The following is a 22,340-nucleotide window of genomic DNA, read 5'->3' as shown; positions in this document are numbered from 1 at the left end:
TGATGGCACCCCACCGGGATTGCACTGCGGGGACGGTGCGCTCCCCCTGCACTCCTCTTCCTCTGCCAGTGGTCTTTAGAAAGACTGATTATATTTACAAGTTACAATTCAGAATTTAAAACAGTGAAAACACATTACAGTCACAGGACACCCACCGTCGGAAGACAGTTGGTGGCGGCCACAGGCCTGTCAAAAAAAAAATAGTGTTTGTGTGCCTGCAAAAGGAAAACGAAAAAGTGGCCAGCCTAGCCTCCAGTGGAAGGGAGTTCCCAAGTCTGGGAGCAGCCACTGAGAAGGCCTCTCTCCTAGGCAATAGCTAGGGGAGAATACCAATGACTAATTGTATACTGATACAAATTCCTCCTTCTGACACGCTCAGCATCTCTCGGCCTCCTGGCTCTCACCCATCCTCAACCCTCCATCCTGGCCCCAAGCAAACTCATACATAAAAAAAAAATCTCACAATGAAGAGGGTACATGGAACCTGCTGGTATTGCACGAGTCTCTTGCTCTAGGGCAGGACAGTCTAACCCAGGCATCCCCAAACTTCGGCCCTCCAGATGTTTTGGACTACAATTTCCATCTTCCCCAACCACTGGTCCTGTTAGCTAGGGATCATGGGAGTTGTAGGCCAAAACATCTGGAGGGCCGTAGTTTGGGAATGCATGGTCTAACCTTTTATACCAAGTGGGCTGCAAGAATACTTCAACATGGAACCTGTGGGCCGCATACTGCCTTGTTGTGCCAGGTTTTGGGGGGGGGGAGTGGAGGTCAAAATTTGACACCACCCTCAACCCTCAATGCTGCCTTCCCAAAGCTGGATTAAGCACTGTGCCAGGCTTTCAGAAGGAGGCATGAGGCTCTGGCAGCGTCCTAGAGCTCCCCTCCCCATTTTCCCAAAGCTGGGGTGTCAAATTTTGCTGAGGTCCGCCAAAAAAAGGCATCGAGGGCCACATGTGGCCCTGAGGCTGTGCAACAAACCACTCTGCTCTAGGGCTTACATGCAGGCTCTTTGGACACAGCAAGGAAAGAGCCACCAAAGGACAGGCCAAACCACACCTGGCTGGTTCCTGGAAAGCAGCTCTCTGATTACCAGCAAAGTCCATCCCATACGTTCAGAAAGGGGCTCACCTTAATGAAGAGGTTGGAGAGTTTGGGGGGCAGATTTCCCCCATTGGCTTCTATGTGGTACTTCATAAGGAAACCCATCCCTCTGATGCCGCTGATTGCAATTGGGATCTGGAGAAGAAGCAGAAGCAGGTAAATGACATTCACAACCTTCGAGGTGGTCCTCGTTCTGTCTTTCAGATCAGGGCACCCCGGATTTAGGGCCTAACAGGAAGCTGTTAGGAAACACCTGACAGCCACACCGGAAGGAGACGCTTACCCGGTCTGCAGTAGTATTGCTAAAGATCATTTCGTGGACACTGTTGCTGTATTTGGGGGCACACACTCTGCCGGGGGCCACGCTGACGGCCACGGAAAGCGCCAGGCTGCGCCCATGCCGCACCATCCAGTCAATGCCAGAGACGTCCGCTGCAGGAGCGAAGGAAGAGAGTTTCTGAGCATGGCATCAGGCCACCACTTCCTATTTCCCCCCCCCCCAAAAAAAATCTGGACGGCACCTCCATTTCAGGATGCCAATCATTTTAAAACAATGGTTCCTAAACTAGGTGGTACTGCCCCCTGAGATTACAGGAGGTGTAAATGGCTATCCGACTTTGAATAGCTTTTAGGGGCACAATACCTCAAGGACGGCCTCTTTCCATATGAACCTACCCGGACCCTGAGATCATCTTCTGATGCCCTTCTTCGTGTGCATCCTCAAGAGGTCAGGAGGGTGGCAACACGAGAATGGGCCTTTTCTGTAGTGGCTCCCCGTCTGTGGAATGCTCTCCCCAGGGAAGTTCATCTGGCGCCTTCATTATAGGTCCCTTTAGGTGCCAGGCAAAAACGTTCCTTTTTAACCAGGCCTTTGGTTGATCCGATTTACATCCTATGCCCTTGGGGGGGGGGGCTATTGGGTTGTTTTTTTTATTTTTATTAGGTATTTTGTGGTTTTATATCTTGATTTTATTCCGTGAACCGCCCTGAGACCCCCGGGTATAGGGCAGTGTATAAACTCAATCAAGCAATCAATGATCAAGTTCGTCAATTTTGTTAAATAAACTAAATAGTCTTAACTGCATGCTGAATAAATGTGCAATTAATTGTTACTCTTTTGGATTTTATTGTGTTATTATCTTCCTTAGTGTGTTGTGGAAACTACTATTTTGAACAATGCTTTTTTTTTAGAGGGTAGGGGGCACTGGGAATGTTTTTGTGGAACTGAGGGGGCAATGGCCTGAAAAAGCTTTCCCAGTGTAAATTTTAAATCCATAACTTAAGAACTGAACCAGGACACTCCAACCAACCCAACCCCTAGCAAACCACCTAGTCTGAGGTCTGTTGTCATTGTGCATGTAATGGAGTGCAACCGATCATCATAATTTTTACTGCCTCCTAGTGGACAGAGAAGACAGTACTCTCCCCCCCCCCCAAAGTCTGGACCACTCTATGGTGACAAACAGGGAGGACACCTTTTCTGCTCCTGGGAATCATTCTGCACCACCTGCCAAAGCATACCTAGCAGGTGATTCTGGAGAACGCTGCCGAGTTCTTCTTCCGACAGAAACGCACACAGCTCTGCCAGGCAGCCAGCGGAGGCCATACGGGTGGCATCCTACAAGGAAATATCCCAAGTAACATTGAGGCTTTCCAGCATAACAGAGGTTGATGCATGCACACACTTGGTTTTCTCCAGGTTCTGTTCCTATACACTTAATGCCTGGCATGAGGTCGCCCTTGTACCTTTCACAGTCACTCTCATGTTAATCACTCGATTTTAATCAGTGAGTTCATTTTGCGAACGAGTGGAAAAAATGAATCGAGTGAGGCCCGGGGGGGGGGGGGGGGTGCAGGGAAGAGAGGACTTGTTGAAAGTCCTGGGAAACAAACTCATCTTGTATTAAAGCGGAGGTAAAGAAGATTGAGAGAAGACTCTCCAACCTTCCTATCCTGTGCAGGTCTGATGCTGGACTTGTATCCTTAGGGCTGCTGTTCTCACTTCTGACTTCCCACCCTTGGGGGATGAGACATCTTTCTTTCTTTCTTTCTTTCTTTCCTCCCTCCCCCTACAGAGATAAAAGAACAAGCAGGGCCCTTTGCACCCCCACCTTAGTAAGATGAAAATATCCTAGTTCTATCAACCAAGTATTTCCTTTAATAAACGTCCTTGTTTTCCTAAATGCAAAGTCTCCATGTGATCGCATTCAGGGTATATAAAAGGTGCTGCTCCAAGCTGAGATTCATTGCTAAGCTCGACTTCAGCCAAGACAAATTCTACCAAGTGTTGTATATGTGGCCCTGAGCTGCTTGGAGAAATGGCAGGAGGAAAAGGTGGTACAGTGGTACCTCTTACTTACGAATTTAATGCGTTCCAAACGGACATTTGAAAGACCAGGTGCGCAGCCTGGGAGTCATTTTAGACTCACAGCTGTCCATGGAGGCACAGGTCAACTCCGTGTCCAGGGCAGCTGTTTATCAGCTCCATCTGGTACGCAGGCTGAGTCCCTACCTGCCCACTGACTGTCTCTCCAGAGTGGTGCATGCTCTAGTTATCTCTCGCTTGGACTACTGCAATGCGCTCTACGTGGGGCTACCTTTGAAGGTGATCCGGAAACTACAACTAATCCAGAATGCGGCAGCTAGACTGGTGACTGGGAGCGGCCGCCGAGATCACATAACACCGGTCCTAAAAGACCTACATTGGCTCCCAGTACGTTTCCGAGCACAATTCAAAGTGTTGGTGTTGACCTTTAAAGCCCTAAACGGCCTCGGTCCGGTATACCTGAAGGAGCGTCTCCACCCCCATTGTTCTGCCCGGACACTGAGGTCCAGCTCCGAGGGCCTTCTGGCGGTTCCCTCATTACGAGAAGCCAAGTTACAGGGAACCAGGCAGAGGGCCTTCTCGGTAGTGGCACCCACCCTGTGGAATGCCCTCCCACTAGAGGTCAAAGAGAACAATTACCAGACCTTTAGAAGGCATCTCAAGGCAGCCCTGTTTAGGGAAGCTTTTAATGTTTGATGAATTTCTGTATTTTAGAATTTCTGTTTTTTTGGAAGCTGCCCAGAGTGGCTGGGGGAACCCGGCCAGATGGGCGGGGTATAAATAATAAATTATTATTATTATTATTATTATTATTAAGTAGAAAGAATTTGTAAGTCGAATCCCATAGGAATGCATTAGGAGAAAAAATTCGTAAGTAGAAAAAATCCTATCTAAACCGCATCCAAGATGGTGGACAGAGCTCCATTCGTTAAGTAGAAACATTCATAAGTAGAGTTATTCATAAGTAGAGGTACTACTGTATTGTTTTTTTGCACAAGCACACACAAAGCTGCCAAGAGGCCCTTGGCCCATCTGTGACTACAACTAGCTGTGGCTCTCCAAGGCTGGAGGTAGCGTCCCTTTAGGCCGTCACTGAGCTATGAGCCTTCTCACAATCAATATGGGGCAGATCAGCTTCCGCAAAAATCAAACTAATTAAAAATACCTCGTCGTGTCCTAACATGCCCAGGAGCACCGTGGTGATGTTCTTCCTAACAGCAGCATCAACTTTAGCACCGGCGCTTTGAGTGACGAACCGCAGGGCCTGGAGCATCGTGTCCCTGAAAAGCAGCAATAAAAGTTAACGCCTGCCAGCCGGTCAGGTACAATCACCTCCTTCAAGTCAAGCCTAATCCTTGGAAATCCTGCCTTGCAGTGACTGGGAGAAGTCCCTCGTCACAGGATACCCCTCCTCCCCCGAGCCAAGAGACAGGAAGCAAACACTCCGTGTGGCTTTTGGTCCACTGACACTTCAGCCTCCCATGATCTCGCTTGCCTGATGCCGGAATCTTCGCTGGTCCGGATGCCGTTCAGCAGCTCGGTAAAGAGCGGGTCGACTTTGGCATGCATGGCAATCAGCTTCCCCAGGGCGTCGGCGGCCTTCAGGCGGACAATGCGGTTGGGATCTTGCAGCGCCTTCGTGAAGGTGGTTTGCAGCTGGGGCAAAAACGGCTTCAGAGCAATGCCCACCTGTAACGTGTCGCAGAAAGCACATCAGCAGAGCCAGCGGCAAAAAAGCGTGACTGCTGGTTCCAAGAAAACATGGCAGCCCATCAATTCTCTGGTTTCTGATTCAAAGCCAATGCAAAAGAATGAAGCACAAAGAAGAGCCTTGTGGACTATTTTAAGCATAGCGGGCTTTCTGAGAGCACCCAGGGTATTGCTTTAAAGGGCAAGATCCTGGCCCTCATGCTCTTAGCATGTGAGGGCAAAGGTGTCCCAAAATCTGCAATTGGAAGGCAAGGAAAAATAAATGCATGAGCATTGTGTGTTTCTTCTATGCTACGAAAATCTGTTTCAAAAGTAGAATACTGTTAACGAATTGCAAAAGACGGCCAGCTCTACAAAAGAACATAAGGAGAGACCTGCTGGATCAGGGCTCATCTAACCCCCACATCCTGCCCTCCCACTGGCTGCCCAGAAGCCCCAATGGGAAGCCTGCAAGGAGGACCCAAGCACAACAGCGCTCTGCTCGCTTGAGATTCCCAGCAACTGGCATTCAGAGGCATACTGCCTCCAACGGTGGAGAAAGAACAGATTTATATGAGACAGTAGGCTTCTCATCCATGAATGTGCTCAGTTCTCTTTTATGGCCACCTAAGCTGGTAGTCCTACAGGTGCCTCCTGCGGCAATGAGTTCCAAAGCTCAGCTGTGGGTTGTGTGGCAAAGCAGTTGGTCCTGAATGCAGAACTGCATCTATCGCACAAATGCAACGTGGCGACGCAATTATGGTATATGAATGACATGCAGCTAAAACCTGACGGGCAACCATGGACTGAAAAGTAATTTAGACACTGGGCGAATTTACTATCTTTGTCCTGGGAGGATGTGTTTTTGTTTATTCTTTTAATGTGCTCAAAGTGGTGTTTGGACCAAAATCATCTACTACAATACCCTTTAACACACACATAAATTATGTTTACGGTAACTTATTTCATCTTCCCTCACCTTCTTATAAAAGTCTGAGGGTAACCAGCATGGCCACATGACCCGGAAGCTGTCTGCGGACAAACACCGGCTCCCTCGGCCTATAGAGCGAGATGAGCGCCGCAACCCCAGAGTCGGACACGACTGGACCTGATGGTCAGGGGCCCCTTTACCTTACTAGGACCCAGGTGGCGCCGTGGGTTAAACCACAGAGTCTAGCGCTTGCTGATCAGAAGGTCGGCGGTTCGAATCCCTGCAACGGGGTGAGCTCCCGTTGCTTGGTCCCAGCTCCTGCCCACCTAGCAGTTCGATAGCACATCAAAGTGCAAGTAGATAAATAGGGACCGCTCCGGCGGGAAGGTAAACGGCGTTTCCGTGCGCTGCTCTGGTTTGCCAGAAGCAGCTTTGTCATGCTGGCCACATGACCTGGAAGCTGTCTGCGGACAAATGCCGGCTCCCTCGGCCTATAGAGCGAGATGAGCACCGCAACCCCAGAGACGGATACGACTGGACCTGATGGTCAGGGGCCCCTTTACCTTACTATTTCATCTTCCCTCACCTTCTTATAAAAGTCTGAGGGTAACCCAAAATACTGAAAAAGAATACAGAAACATGAGGAGAGCACTTCTGGACTGTTCACAGAATCCTAGAATCCTAGAGTTGAAAGAGACCACGAGGGTCATCTAGTCCAACCCCCTGCAATGCAGGAATCTTTTTGCCTAATGTGAGGCTCAAACCTATGGCCCTGAGATTAAGAGTCTCATGTTCTACCGACTGAGCCAGTCCAGCAAAAAGGGAGAGCAGATACTTTATTCTAGTCGCCTTTGGCAAGTAAGCATCTCCTAGAGGTGACCAAGCCAGGAAATGTGATTTGAAAAAACTCTTTCAGGCTACACATAACTAATGTGGGGGTCTGTTGTGGGACAGCAAGCTTGTGGTTTCTGTTTTGGCACTGCAGGCCTGTTGTGAGTAGGAAAGCTGGAGGAAAGAAGCACACAACTTCTAAGCAGGCCTCCTCAACCTTCAGTCCAGATCAGGGGTCCCCAGACTTACGGAGCGGCGGGCCGGTGCCCGCCGCGCCGACCGCGCGGTGGGCCGGACTGCAGGGGAGTGCGCGCGCAGCGGGCCGGAGGGCGGGGGAGTGCTCGCCCGTGCGCATGCGCACACGCACACGGGCGGAAAAAAAATCGGCGAAAATCGCTTGTGCGCATGCGTATGGGCCTCCCCCGACCCGGAAGTGCACCAGAAATGACCTCTTCCGGGTCGGGAGAGGCCCGTACGCATGCGCACAAAGGATTTTTGGCGATTTTTTGCCGATTTTTCAGATCGCCGCTGCGCCGCGCGCCGTGAGAGCGGGCGGCGGCAGCGGGCGGCGGGGGTCGTCGCGGGCCGGATTGGAAGGCCGATTGGGCCGCATCCGGCCCGGGGGCCGTAGTTTGGGGACCCCTGGTCCAGATGATCTCATTCTGATAATACTGCTTTCAAAATGTTTCTAAACACACAGTGACCGCCAAAAGCACTCGCCACTTACCTTCGCCAGCAGAAGGCTTAGCGTCTCAAGCAGCGCCACCTTGACATTCCAGCTGAAGCGGTCTCCCAATATACGGATGAGCGGCCCCGTAATGCTCACGACGGAGGGCTTCAGGGCTTCGGCCGAGGTCAGCCTGATCACAAGCCCCAGCGCCTTGGCCGCCTCCTCCTTCTGCTCCGAGCTGCCCGTCAGGACTCCCTCCCGAAGCACAGGAAGGATGGACGTCACACCCTGTGTAAAAGGGTGGGATGGGGTGGGGTGGGAAACAAGACAAGTGGTAAAATAAATGAAGAGGGAAGGGTTTTTTAAAAAATTATCCTATTATGTATTTTGTATGTATTTTGCGTTTTGTATTGTGATTTTATGTTGTAACCGTTCTGAGACCTGCAGGTATAGGTCAGTAAATAATAATAATAATAATAATAATAATAATAATAATAATAATAGCCCCTTTATGCTCAGCTAGTGGGGGAGAGCAAGCAGAGAAAGGAAGACCTCAGCCTGCTCCTAAGGCGGCCATATTCCCTTCTCTCTGTTTGGCTTTCCCTCCTCTTGACCAGAGAGAGGATTTCTTTTGAGATTCCAGTGGTGTCCCTCATCCAGGTGTGCGGGCCAAATGTGGCTCTCCAGGCTCCTTTGGCTGGCTTTCAGGACTCTCCCCTGGACATGCACCCTCCCTAGCCACACCCTCTTCCCCAGGCCCCGCCCCTCAATGACCCTGCTTTGCACCCTTGTGTGTGTGTTTGTGTGTGTTTTTGCCTGGCTGGAAAGCGTCCCTAAATTCTGACAATATCTCTTTCTTGCCTGGATGGAGGACAGAGAGGGGCATGTGAATATGTGGAAAGACTAGCTTCCTGAACAATGGTACAATCTGCACCCATTTCTCCGCCCACTTTTCCCTCTGGCTCCACCCACCCATCACTGGGCACCCAACCCCTTGGGTTGAAAGATGTCCCCCCCCCCTGCTCTAGTCAGCCAACGAATCATCCTGCCTACCTTTTTAAGGAAGTCCCTTGACCAGAGGTTTTCAACCTTTTTGATTCCATGGCTCCCTTAACCAACTACATTCTTTCTGCAGCACCCCTGTGGGGCTCAGGAGCCCTGTTCTGTCACCCCTTGTCTGCAGAGCTGGCAGCCTCTCGCCCTCTTCCGAACACCCTCCCTTGTGGAGGGTTCCCTCAGCCTCTTCTCCCCTCTCCTTGGGAGACCCCCAGGCAGCTGCTGCAGCTGTCCCTGGTCCCTGAGCTGCCAGCCCCTGCCCCAAAGAGAGGTGCCTCCTCACACTGCCCCACAGGGGCCTGGGAAGCACCCCCTGACCAGCCCCAGAGGCACCATTCACTTGCGGAGCTTGTAGCCAGGGCTGCTGCAACACACAACTGTGCAAGCCTTTGGGAGGCAGAGACGCAAGAGGGCATCAGAGGAAGGGAGGGAAGGAAAGAGGGACAGAGGCCAGTGTTGCCTGGGCACCCCTGACCATCATTCAAGGTGCACCCCAGGATGCCATGGCACACTGGTTGAAAACCACTGCCCTTGACCACCCCCACTCCCACCCCCAATTCTCTCCCTCTCGCAGCCAGAGGAAGGAAAAGATCAACCTAGGCTGGCAGCCCTGCCTTGCACTCTTCTCGAGAGATTTTTTTTTGCAGGCTTAACAGAAACAAGCAACAGTGACAGAAAACCAGAACAGAGCAGGGACCACCATAACGTTCCAGGGTCCCACTGGAGCTCAGAGCTCTTACCTTTTTCAGAATGCAGAACCCAGGGACGTGGTCTCCGCCAGCATCATTGCCTACCATACGGATATCCCTGTGCAGATCCTCAATGAGAGCCAGCTGGTTGCCAGCATCTAATTTCTGGGGGAAGAAGCAGAGATAGGGCTAGGATTAGCAGATGCAGCCCTAAAGAAGAAGAAGAAGAAGCTGGGCAGTTTGGGAATTAGGTACCAGAGAGAGACCCTTCTCCTGCACTGCCCTACCAAACTATTAACACAACAGCCTGGCTATTGGATCAGACCGAAAAGGGCCCATCTAGTCCAGCATCCTGTTCTCACTGTGGCCAACCAGATCCCTGTGGGAAACCCAAAAGCAGGACTCCCCACCCCCCTCCTGCAGTTTCCAGAAACTGGTGTTCAGAAGCACTGCTGCCTCGAATTGTGGAGGCAAAGCATAGCCAACACAGCTAATAGCCAACAGCGGAGGTAAAACAGGTGCTAAGATCTGCTGGGGATGTCCTGCTTGTTATTCCAACTTTAGCTGCTTCTGGGTGGGTGATGAAGTGAGATGGGGCCTTCTTGGTGGTGGCTGCCTTCCCTGCATCCCCAATTACAGAACTTCCTCCCTACATTGGCCTCAAGAGGGCGCAAGGTGTAAACCTTTTGTTTTTCCTTGGCAATGCAATCAACTTTCTTGCTGGTACTGCTACTTGGTATAATGGCATTACAACGCCGTTGCCTTAAAAACAACACGGTAAAAATCCACCAACTGATTGATCATTGATGATTCATTCCCCATGTCTGCATTAAGGGGGTTGTTGTCTATCACATGATGATATATGTTTTCATTCCACAGCGGGAAGTGGGACGAAGACAGGATGTTTGATTTACCGTGTTTCCTGAAGTGGGACTATTGACCTTTGTTTATTCTCTTTGCTGCCTGATGCTAGAGAGAGAGAGGGAGCCATGTTGCAGTGCTCCATGTGTGTTTGTATGTAAATGAAGGTAGATTAGCCAAATGCTGTGTTGCTGAGGTCTGTTACGCAACTGCGCAAACTCTGCGGATCCGTAGGCGTGCTGATGTCAGTTGGCATCAGTCACTGTGATGTTTGGGCTGAAGAATGCTTTTGAAGCTCCCAAACAATTGACCAGGAGGGAGAGAACATGCCAGTCGGGCATGTGTCTCTGCCAGGGTCCTACTTGTGGGTAAGAGATCCTTACACGGAGATCACCTCTTCTGAGGGTCTAACCAAACTCTATCTAATCAATTGACTAAAATTTGCAGCCCTAATGTTGTCCCCGAACCAACCACAGTATCTTCCCTCTCTCCGAAACAACTCACTCTGAATCCTACCTTGGTGATGGCGTTGAGTGCGTCCCAGCTTTCGTTCAGGACCACGGCATTTGTGTCGTTGAAGAGCCGAATCAGGCCTGAGACCAGGCTCCGCAGGTGGGCCGTGTAGTCGGCCTTCGTCTTGGAGCAGTAGATGTTGAGGATGACGGCAGCTGCCTGCCTCATCCCCACCTCGGGGCTGCGTGTCGCCTCCAGCAGGTCCTCAATTATAATCCTCTGCCCGGCCTCGTCCTCCACCGACAGGATGACCACCTGGCAGTTCGACATCTCCTGGAAAAGTAGCAACAGGTGTCCTGTTGGTTTTTGGCCGCAACTTTATCCTGGGAATGAGTCCTTCCCAAGATGGCATGCTGGAGATCCCTTCACCTTGCTGTCCAAAGCCTAAAGGTAATAGACCTCTTCTCCCCATTTAGTGAGCCCTCTTAAAGGTAGGATTTAGTCACACAGTTCAATGGACATATGAAGGCCAAAAGGGAGTGGTGTGGAGCGACACGTTTAGGGTTGGATTACTACAATGTGCTTTCTGTGGGGCTGCCCTTGGGGTTGGTTCAGGGGCTGCAGCTGCTGCAGAATACGGTGGCTATGTTGCTTGTGGGGCCAGACTACCGCTGGTATATAACCCCTTGCTTAGACTGGCTGCCAGGCTACTACTGGGCCAAGTTCAAGGTGCTAGCACTAACATATAAGGCCTGGTTACTTGAGAGACCACCTGAGCCTTATACACCCTGTAGGAGAAACTTCCGCAGACCACGTCCCAAAGATCTCAGAAGCCTCCTCTGGGGTAACTTGGAGGACTTTTAGTGTGTCCGTCCTTGTTCTGTGGAACAACATTCCTGGCGAGACACGACAGACATCCACTACCAGCACTTTCCAGAAACAACTGAAGAGATTTTTGTCCCGACAGGTTTTCCCAGCTGAAATAATGGGTCTTTACCACAAGTGCCCCTTGTTGGGTTTTTACCCTTGTTTTAAATGTATTGGTTGTTTTGGTGTCTCGATGGTTTCTAACCATCTTATATGTAAATCACCTTGAGACAGTGGTTTAGAAAGCAATTGATAAACTCAATGGGGTAATGATGTCACAGAAATGATACAAATCCTCTATCACTGGGAATGGCAGCCCACTGACTGGCAGTCTTCTCTGCCCCTCTCCAGCTTCTCTATTCCTGTGCCACCTTCCACTTGCAACATCACTGCCAGCATCCTTCACCAACCTGGTGCGCTAATGCTGTTTTGGACTAGAATTCCTATCAGTGCCAGACTCTTGCTGGGGGTCCAGCATGGAGTGGTGGTTAGACTAGGACCTGGGAGAGACCAAGGTTCAAATCCCCACTCGGCCATGGAGCTTGCTGGGTGTGACCTTGGACCAGTAACTGCCTCTTGGCCTAACCTACCTCACAGGGTTGTTGTGGGGATTAAAGGAGGAGGTGTGATCCATGTACGCCACCTTGAGCACATTGGAGAAAATGAATAGCTTCAGCTCATCTTTCTCTCCAAAAAACACTCTTACCTGCTGCTCTTCGTTAGTCCCAAGCTTCCCCTTTAGCGCGGACATCATGGCAGGCAAGATCACGCCAAGGTGCCGGGTGAGAGCGTCGCCAGCCACAGATGAGAGGAAGGCCAGGACTCTGGTGTTTACAGGAGGAGAAATAAGCTAAGGGAAACAAGAAATTAGAAATAAGAAGAATATTTTAAACTACTGGCCTGTAACAGGTGGGGTACCCTGCAGCCCTCCACATGTTGTTGGACTACAACTCCCACCCTCCCTGGCTGGGGCTGATGGGAGATGGAGTCCGACAACAATGGGAAGGCTACTGGTTCCCCATCTCTGTCTGACCTACAGCCTGGACACTGACCCCCAGACACTGTTCTGTGACCCCAAATTCCCAAGGGTGTGTTGCACATCAACCAACCAATAGGCTTGCTCTTGAATGTGCACACTCAGAACCATGGTGCCATGGCGGGTAGAGTGTTGGCATACGGCGTGCGAGACCCAGCTTAAAATTCCCGCTTGGCCACAACCTCGCTGGAGGCTGCAAGAAGAGCCTTGCTGGATCAGAACAACGGCCCTGTCTAGTCTAGCAACCTGTTTCCCAAACAGGAAGCCTACGACCAGGACCTGAGCACGCCAGCATTTTCCCAGCCATGTCCCCCAGCATACTGCCCCCGATTCTGGGGACAGCAACACTGCCATCACAACTGGCAGTTGCTGGCAGCTTTATCCTCTATGAGTGAAGTCTAGTTGGTGGCCATCCCTACCTCTTCTGCATCAGTAGATGGAGACCTTGGGCCAGCTGCTGCTTAACCTACGCTACAGGATGGGTGTCAGGATAAAACTGGGAGAGGAGAATCGTGTACTCCACCTTCAGCTCCTCTTAAGGAAAGTGGGAAATATATAAACAGACAAATCCTGGCCCTCTGGGGGGTCCACCTACACTTAGATAGGGTTTCCCCCCCCTATCTGAGGGCCACATTCCCTCCTGAGGGCCAGATGTCAGCAGTAGGAGGGGCCAGAGGCAAAAGTGGGCAGGGCAACAAGACACACATTTTACCTTTGAACAGTAGGCTAGCTTCTACACACCCTTCTCTCTTTGTCGCCCATCCAGGCAGTGTCAAGAGTTCAAGGGCACAGTCCAGCCGGCAAAAACACTCAAGGAGGGTGTAAATTTAGGGCTGGTGAGGGGTGTGGATGGAGTAGAGTTCCAAGAGCCAGTTACATTCCTCACTTCTGATGGAAACATGCATTTTCGAAAACCTTGAGATTTTTATATGCGTGCTTGAAAAGTCTTAAGATATTTTTGGTTATAGAATCATAGATTTGGAAGGGACGCCTGAGGTTCATCTAGTGCAGGCATGTCAAACCTGCGGCCCTCCAGATGTTTTGGCCTACAACTCCCATGATCCCTAGCTAGCAGGACCAGTGGTTGGGGAAGATGGGAATTGTAGTCAAAAACATCTGGAGGGCCGCAGGTTTGACATGCCTGATCTAGTGCAACCCCCTGCAATGCAGGAATAGGCAGCTGTTCCATTCGCGGATCAAACTTGCAACCTTGGGATTATCAGCACCACACTCTATCCAACTGAGCTATTGCACCTGCTTATCAAGGAACTGAGCCGAGAGGGAATCACTTTCAAAGGTTACATAAAGGGCGGGGTGGGGAGTGTTCACACACATACCTTTGGCACCAAGTAAGGCAGCACCACTCGGCTCTTCACAGCCATCACCTGCTTAAGGCCATCCAGAGCGAACTCCGACGTCTCTTCACATTCCTACGAGGAGGAGAAGGAAAGAAGCCATTGCATGTACAGCCATTACAGCCACTGCAAGCATTACTTGTCCAGGAAGCTAAAAGCACTTTAAACATGAAATCGGATTTCATTAGCTCCATTGATGGTCTGGCCACTGCAGGGGGAGGCCTGCCCCATCCTCTCCGCCTGCCAGATCCATCCCCTACAGCAAAGACATAAGATGCCAAGAACTGTGTTGCTGGAGCAGATGGAGACCCGTTTAAGCCAGTGGTGGGAGAATCTGTACTTCTGCTAACTCCCAGCAGCACCCCAGCCAATGGCCACAGAAGATGGGAATTGTAGCATATGGACACTTACAGGTTCCCCAGCCCTAATCCAAGCCCGGTGATTCATCTTCCAACACCCAAATGCCCCTGGAAGTCCCCAAAGCCATGATGCTGGTCCTCAGCATCTGACATTCAGAGATTTGCTGTAGGCAGTCACTGTTCACCAGATTTGGAGTATGTGGCTATTAAATGTAGACCAATCTATCTCCCTAGAGCAGTGCTTCTCAACCAGTGTGCCTCCAGATGTTTTGGGACTACAACTCCCATCATTCCTGACCACTGGTCTTGCTAGCTAGGGATGATGGGAGTTGTAGTCCCAAAACATCTGGAGGCACACTGGTTGAGAAACACTGCCCTAGAGAGTTCACAGCTGTTATGTTAACTGGTGTGTACGTTCCACCAGAGGCCAATGCCAACTTAGCTATGAGGTCTCTGCAGAGATTTATCAGCAGCCAGCAAGACAAGTATCCGGAAGCTGTGCACATCATTGCTGGGGCCCATGGGGTCACGAAGAGTTGGACACGACTAAACAACAACAACAAACTTAAGACTGTGCTCCCAATGTTCTATCAGCATGTTAATTGTGGCTTGAAGATCTTAGTAAAGACTTTCGCCAATTGATCTGCACAGCCCCTCAACACCCTTCCTCTGATACCATCAGGTCCAGCAGCCTTCCTCGGATTCACCATCCTCAATACCTGTCGCACCTCATGCTCCTTTACAGTGAATGTGTGGCTGAAAATGTGTTTTTTTTTTGGCTTTGTTTCTTGTTTTTGTTTTTATGGGATAGCATCCAATTTCATTGTAATTACACAATGACAATGAAGAAATCTAATCTAATCATCTATACACAGAGGTTCCCATTTAGCTTTCATCAATCAGTCCACCTTCCAAGTTATTTTGGGGCTGTTCTCTGCAGCCCCTCAAAATATGGAGAGCTACAGTTGCATATCTTTCCTAATCCAACAGGACACAGAGAGAAAGAACTTCGGATGCGCTCACCAGCTGCTTCAGCAAGAAGGGCAGGATGTCTTCCAGAGCCTGGTACCCGATGGTAGAGTGCAGCTGTTCGAAGGTCTTCGCTGCTGCTTCCCGAACCTCCTCCAAAGGGTCGCACAGAGCTTTCCTCACTGTTGGGACCAGAGACTCTGAGAAACACAGCACCTGGAAAGGGGGCAGAGGAAGACCGCTGCAGGGTGGATTTCCATGGTGATTACAAGAGGAAAGGTGCAATCAAGTTTTCATTTCTTAGTACAGAAAGTCTCGATCTGATGTACAGAGATCTTTCCTATTCTGATTAGTTCAGGAGGGTTCTGGAAGGTTTCTTTCCACGTGGGGAAAGGTGCAATCGACTCCCAGGAAACCAATGCAAACTTGTGTTTTCTGTGAAGTTTCGTTGTACATAATAGAAAGAGGTAAAAAGGTAAAGGACCCCTGGACGGTTAAGTCCAGTCAAAGGCGACTATGGGGTTGCTGCGCTCATCTCGCTTTCAGGCCAAGGGAGCTGGCGTTTGTCCACAGACAGCTTTCCAGGTCATGTGGTCAGCAGGACTAAACCGCTTCTGGCGCAACGGAACACTGTGACGCTGTCCAACTCCATCGCTCTACTGTCCAGCTCCGAGGGCCTTCTGGCGGTTCCCTCGCTGCAAGAAGCCAAGTTACAGGGAACCAGGCAGAGGGCCTTCTCGGTAGTGGCACCCGCCCTGTGGAACGCCCTCCCACCAGATGTCAAAAAGAAAAATAACTACCAGACTTTTAGAGGACATCTGAAGGCAGCCCTGTTTAGGGAAGCTTTTAATCTTTAAGAAATTAGTGTATTATTATTATTATTATTATTATTATTATTATTATTATTATTATCTGGCAAAATGGGAAGAAAAGGTTCTATGAAGAAAAGTTTACATGGTAAACTTAGAAATATGGTTAATAAACAGAGAAGGAAGATAACAACGTCCTTGTGGGGAAACGGAATCTTTTCACAATTTACTAGAGCAGTTGTTGCTTGGAACTCTGAATTTGATTAAATCTGTTAAATCTGTTTCGTGTCTGATTTTGGTTTCGGATATTTACTATCTTCCGGCATTCCTTAAGTTAACTACATCCTTCTTCTTTTTTATTTTGGTTTCTATGTAAAGCATAATAATACCGTGTTTCTCATATTTTAAGGCATCCCCAAAAAATAAGCCATGACAGGATTTCTAAGGGTTGGTGAAAAATAAGACATACCCCGAAAATAAGCCATGTCGTGTAGCCCCGACCGAGCGAGAGGCGAAGGCGCGGGACCCAGCAGGAGCTCCCTGCCTGCTTCCCCGAGCCGTCGCGCATCGGGGGACAGAGCCGAAGATCGGCGGGCGCTCCTTGCTGGGCTTGACAAGCCCGGCAAACAGCGCCCGCCGATCTTCGGACCTGTCCTGTGTGACAGGCGGGGGGGGGGAAGCGGAGATCGTTCTCCGCTCTCCCCCCACCCCCGCCTGTCACCAAAGATCGGCGGGCGCTGTTTGCTGGGCTTGACAAGCCCGGCAAACAGCGCCCGCCGATCTTCGGACCTGTCCTGTGTGACAGGCGGGGGGTGGGGGGGGAAGCGGAGATCGCCTGTCACACAGCACAGGGCCGAAGATCGGCGGGCGCTGTTTGCCGGGCTTGTCAAGCCCAGCAAGGAGCGCCCGCCGATCTTTGGTGACAGGCGGGGGTGGGGGGAGAGCGGAGAACGATCTCCGCTTCCCCCCCACCCCCGCCTGTCACACAGCACAGGTCGGCGGGCGCTGTTTGCCGGGCTTGTCAAGCCCAGCTAGGAGCGCCCGCCGATCTTCGGTGACAGGCGGGGGTGGGCGGAGAGCGGAGAACGATCTCCGCTTCTCCCCCACCCCCGCCTGTCACACAGGACAGGTCCGAAGATCGGCGGGCGCTGTTTGCCGGGCTTTTCAAGCCCAGCAAACAGCGCCCGCCGATCTTCGGTGACAGGCGGGGGTGGGCGGAGAGCGGAGAACGATCTCCGCTTCCCCCCCACCCCCGCCTGTCACACAGCACAGGTCGGCGGGCGCTGTTTGCCGGGCTTGTCAAGCCCAGCTAGGAGCGCCCGCCGATCTTCGGTGACAGGCGGGGGTGGGCGGAGAGCGGAGAACGATCTCCGCTTCTCCCCCACCCCCGCCTGTCACACAGGACATTTCCGAAGATCGGCGGGCGCTGTTTGCCGGGCTTGTCAAGCCCAGCAAACAGCGCCCGCCGATCTTCGGTGACAGGCGGGGGTGGGCGGAGAGCGGAGAACGATCTCCGCTTCCCCCCCACCCCCGCCTGTCACACAGCACAGGTCGGCGGGCGCTGTTTGCCGGGCTTGTCAAGCCCAGCTAGGAGCGCCCGCCGATCTTCGGTGACAGGCGGGGGTGGGCGGAGAGCGGAGAACGATCTCCGCTTCTCCCCCACCCCCGCCTGTCACACAGCACAGGTCCCAGCAAGGAGCGCCCGCCGATCTTCGGACCTGTCCTGTGTGACAGGCGGGGGTGGGGGGGAAGCGGAGATCGTTCTCCGCTCTCCCCCCACCCCCGCCTGTCACCAAAGATCGGCGGGCGCTCCTTGCTGGGCTTGACAAGCCCGGCAAACAGCGCCCGCCGACCTGTGCTGTGTGACAGGCGGGGGTGGGGGAGAAGCGGAGATCGTTCTCCGCTCTCCGCCCACCCCCGCCTGTCACCGAAGATCGGCGGGCGCTCCTAGCTGGGCTTGACAAGCCCGGCAAACAGCGCCCGCCGACCTGTGCTGTGTGACAGGCGGGGGTGGGGGGGAAGCGGAGATCGTTCTCCGCTCTCCGCCCACCCCCGCCTGTCACCGAAGATCGGCGGGCGCTCCTAGCTGGGCTTGACAAGCCCGGCAAACAGCGCCCGCCGACCTGTGCTGTGTGACAGGCGGGGGTGGGGGGGAAGCGGAGATCGTTCTCCGCTCTCCGCCCACCCCCGCCTGTCACCGAAGATCGGCGGGCGCTGTTTGCTGGGCTTGACAAGCCCGGCAAACAGCGCCCGCCGATCTTCGGGCCTGTCCTGTGTGACAGGCGGGGGTGGGGGGGGAAGCGGAGATCGTTCTCCGCTCTCCCCCCACCCCCGCCTGTCACCAAAGATCGGCGGGCGCTCCTTGCTGGGCTTGACAAGCCCGGCAAACAGCGCCCGCCGATCTTCGGACCTGTCCTGTGTGACAGGCGGGGGTGGGGGAGAAGCGGAGATCGTTCTCCGCTCTCCCCCCATCCCCGCCTGTCACCGAAGATCGGCGGGCGCTCCTAGCTGGGCTTGACAAGCCCGGCAAACAGCGCCCGCCGACCTGTGCTGTGTGACAGGCGGGGGTGGGGGAGAAGCGGAGATCGTTCTCCGCTCTCCGCCCACCCCCGCCTGTCACCGAAGATCGGCGGGCGCTCCTAGCTGGGCTTGACAAGCCCGGCAAACAGCGCCCGCCGACCTGTGCTGTGTGACAGGCGGGGGTGGGGGGGAAGCGGAGATCGTTCTCCGCTCTCCGCCCACCCCCGCCTGTCACCGAAGATCGGCGGGCGCTCCTAGCTGGGCTTGACAAGCCCGGCAAACAGCGCCCGCCGATCTTCGGACCTGTCCTGTGTGACAGGCGGGGGTGGGGGAGAAGCGGAGATCGTTCTCCGCTCTCCGCCCACCTCCGCCTGTCACCGAAGATCGGCGGGCGCTCCTAGCTGGGCTTGACAAGCCCGGCAAACAGCGCCCGCCGACCTGTGCTGTGTGACAGGCGGGGGTGGGGGGGGAAGCGGAGATCGTTCTCCGCTCTCCCCCCACCCCCGCCTGTCACCAAAGATCGGCGGGCGCTCCTTGCTGGGCTTGACAAGCCCGGCAAACAGCACCCGCCGATCTTCGGACCTGTCCTGTGTGACAGGCGGGGGTGGGGGAGAAGCGGAGATCGTTCTCCGCTCTCCCCCCATCCCCGCCTGTCACCGAAGATCGGCGGGCGCTCCTAGCTGGGCTTGACAAGCCCGGCAAACAGCGCCCGCCGACCTGTGCTGTGTGACAGGCGGGGGTGGGGGAGAAGCGGAGATCGTTCTCCGCTCTCCGCCCACCCCCGCCTGTCACCGAAGATCGGCGGGCGCTCCTAGCTGGGCTTGACAAGCCCGGCAAACAGCGCCCGCCGACCTGTGCTGTGTGACAGGCGGGGGGGGGGAAGCGGAGATCGTTCTCCGCTCTCCGCCCACCCCCGCCTGTCACCGAAGATCGGCGGGCGCTGTTTGCTGGGCTTGACAAGCCCGGCAAACAGCGCCCGCCGATCTTCGGACCTGTCCTGTGTGACAGGCGGGGGTGGGGGAGAAGCGGAGATCGTTCTCCGCTCTCCGCCCACCTCCGCCTGTCACCGAAGATCGGCGGGCGCTCCTAGCTGGGCTTGACAAGCCCGGCAAACAGCGCCCGCCGACCTGTGCTGTGTGACAGGCGGGGGTGGGGGGGGAAGCGGAGATCGTTCTCCGCTCTCCCCCCACCCCCGCCTGTCACCAAAGATCGGCGGGCGCTCCTTGCTGGGCTTGACAAGCCCGGCAAACAGCACCCGCCGATCTTCGGACCTGTCCTGTGTGACAGGCGGGGGTGGGGGAGAAGCGGAGATCGTTCTCCGCTCTCCCCCCATCCCCGCCTGTCACCGAAGATCGGCGGGCGCTCCTAGCTGGGCTTGACAAGCCCGGCAAACAGCGCCCGCCGACCTGTGCTGTGTGACAGGCGGGGGTGGGGGAGAAGCGGAGATCGTTCTCCGCTCTCCGCCCACCCCCGCCTGTCACCGAAGATCGGCGGGCGCTCCTAGCTGGGCTTGACAAGCCCGGCAAACAGCGCCCGCCGACCTGTGCTGTGTGACAGGCGGGGGTGGGGGGGAAGCGGAGATCGTTCTCCGCTCTCCGCCCACCCCCGCCTGTCACCGAAGATCGGCGGGCGCTGTTTGCTGGGCTTGACAAGCCCGGCAAACAGCGCCCGCGTGCACTTTATTAAAAAATAAGACATCCCTCAAAAATAAGCCATGTCGTGTTTTTTTGAAGAAAAAATTAATATAAGACATGACTTATAATATGAGAAACACGGTAATGACGACTAAAATAAATAACTAAAGCAGCCCACCCCACCAGGTTCCAGGTTACCGCTGCTGTGAACAAGAACTTACAGCATCTCTGCTGGTGGACTTCATGATCTCACTCAGGCCAATGCAGACGCCTTGCCTCTTGTCGCTCTTCTCCGACCTCAGACCTTCCTCCAAAATGGGGATGATTTCTGGAAGAATCTTCTCCCCCAGCTTCCGGACAAGGTCCCCCAATGTGCGTGCTGCGATCTGCCAATAGAGAATTTTAGGTGTGTCAAAACAGAGCCAGTCACAAGGTTTTAAAAGAAGCAAAAACAACTGCACTTGGGAAGGGCTACTTGTCCCCACTCTTATTCACCGTGAATGTCCCATTATGCTTTCCCTATTATTATTATTATTATTATTATTATTATTATTATTATTATTATTATTATTTATTACATTTCTATCCCACCCTTCCTCCCAAAGGAGCCCAGGGCAGTAAACACACGTGATAAAACAATTATTCTTACAAGAGAGAGATGAAAGAACGGGTGGGGGGAATTGAAACAATTAAAGCATCTGCTAAACGATTCTAATACAGATGGCAGGCTTTGAAAAAATCTCTGCCTAAAAAGTTGTGTTGGGGAAGGAAGGTCTTCAGCGGGTGCCAGAATGGCAACAAGAGAGACCCCTGTATAATATTTAACAAGAGGGGCTTCCAAAGGGTGGTGCCACCACAACAAAGGCAAGACTCCTATGTTGCATGAAACGGACCACATGATAGGTTGGTATCTGCTATCGACTGAGTAGCAACAGATCGCTGCCTTATGGAGCTCACATTCCAAGTTTTAAGGATGAGGAGAAAGGTGGAGGAAAAGGTTGAGAGGGAGAGAGGGAACAACCCCTCCATGAGAGAGAGAGATAAGATATCCATTTTACAAGTGCATAAAGCCTACACATTATGAGAGGCTGAGGTCTCCCTTTATCCCACGTGCCTAACCTGCTCCCAGAAATCCAACAGACTCTGTGTCCCACTGGAATACATAGCAGAACACCCACAAATTCAACCTATCTAGCACTGATCCCCCACAGTCCCAATTTTGTGCAAATGATCACTACATTGCAGCATAGGAGCAGACTACTAGGGGCCGTGGGGGCTTCGGTACCCACAATAAAATATTTGAGGGGGCTGGGCCCCCACAAAGTTGATGGACATTCCTATTCAAATGGTGTGTGTGTGTGTGCACTGCATCATGTGGTCGGTTATGCGGGGTGGGACTTACCTGGGCCCCCACAATATTTTATTCAAGTCGGCACCCCTGCGTTGCAGAATCATAAAGCGAAACTCTGTTAACACCTGAACAGTGGCAGAGTCAAGTTGGTTGGCCCAAAGACTTAACTGTTCTCTTGTCCGCACAGGTGCTGGCCAAGAATCCCAGGAGGAGGCCGAAGAGAGTTGGCAGAATCTCGCGGAGCGTGCGAGGCGTGTTTGAGACGACAATTTTCCAAACGTGCAAGGATGCCTGGCGGACAGCCAGTTGCGTATCCGAGCGGCCCATGTACAGTCCCGCCAGCACCCGGTTCCTCCTCTCCACTCCGAGCGCGTTAATGATTGCCTGGAAAAATAAAAAATAATGTGTTATTTTTTTAAAAAAGGGAGTGCAGCCAAGAAAACAAGTTTCGGTTTGCACCTAGTGTTAGACACAGTGAGAGTAGGCCCACTGAAACTGTATGTGTTCTTTCTATGCACACAGTTTTTAACTACGGAACTCACTCCTGCAGGAAGCAGCGATGGCTACTAATTTGGATGGCTTAAAAAGAGGGTTGGACAAACCTATGGAGGGCAAGGCTATCAACGGCCACTGACCAAAATGCTTATGCCCTTCCTCTACAGTTGGAGGCTATAATACTTCAGGATCCCAGTTGCTGGAGACCACAGGAGGGGAGAGGGCTCTTGTGCTCAGGTCCTGTTTTCAGGCTCTGCTAGAAAAGGCTTCTGGTTGTCCTCTGTGAGAACAGGATGCCGCCTTGCTTGGGGGCCATTGCCCTGATCCAGCAGGCT

General features: G+C 52.8%; 1 protein-coding gene across 1 annotated transcript in view; it reads right to left on the bottom strand.

The window, feature by feature from the left end:
* Window positions 1–22,340, bottom strand: part of GCN1 (GCN1 activator of EIF2AK4) — a 66,595-nt gene that overhangs the window by 2,044 nt on the left and 42,211 nt on the right. The window contains exons 44-56 of the mRNA XM_035098566.2: window positions 21,679–21,894; window positions 20,381–20,545; window positions 15,251–15,412; window positions 13,851–13,943; window positions 12,184–12,327; window positions 10,674–10,943; window positions 9,348–9,461; window positions 7,609–7,839; window positions 4,926–5,119; window positions 4,596–4,710; window positions 2,626–2,722; window positions 1,388–1,536; window positions 1,132–1,239 (exon numbers count right to left, since the gene is read on the bottom strand). Coding sequence (XP_034954457.1) covers window positions 1,132–1,239; window positions 1,388–1,536; window positions 2,626–2,722; window positions 4,596–4,710; window positions 4,926–5,119; window positions 7,609–7,839; window positions 9,348–9,461; window positions 10,674–10,943; window positions 12,184–12,327; window positions 13,851–13,943; window positions 15,251–15,412; window positions 20,381–20,545; window positions 21,679–21,894 — 2,058 coding nt within the window. The remainder of the gene's footprint in view (window positions 1–1,131; window positions 1,240–1,387; window positions 1,537–2,625; window positions 2,723–4,595; window positions 4,711–4,925; window positions 5,120–7,608; window positions 7,840–9,347; window positions 9,462–10,673; window positions 10,944–12,183; window positions 12,328–13,850; window positions 13,944–15,250; window positions 15,413–20,380; window positions 20,546–21,678; window positions 21,895–22,340) is intronic.

Source organism: Zootoca vivipara, chromosome 17 (genome assembly GCF_963506605.1).
Source record: "Zootoca vivipara chromosome 17, rZooViv1.1, whole genome shotgun sequence".
In the NCBI taxonomy this organism is placed as follows: domain Eukaryota; kingdom Metazoa; phylum Chordata; class Lepidosauria; order Squamata; family Lacertidae; genus Zootoca; species Zootoca vivipara.
This window is presented reverse-complemented; position numbering and strand designations above follow the sequence as displayed.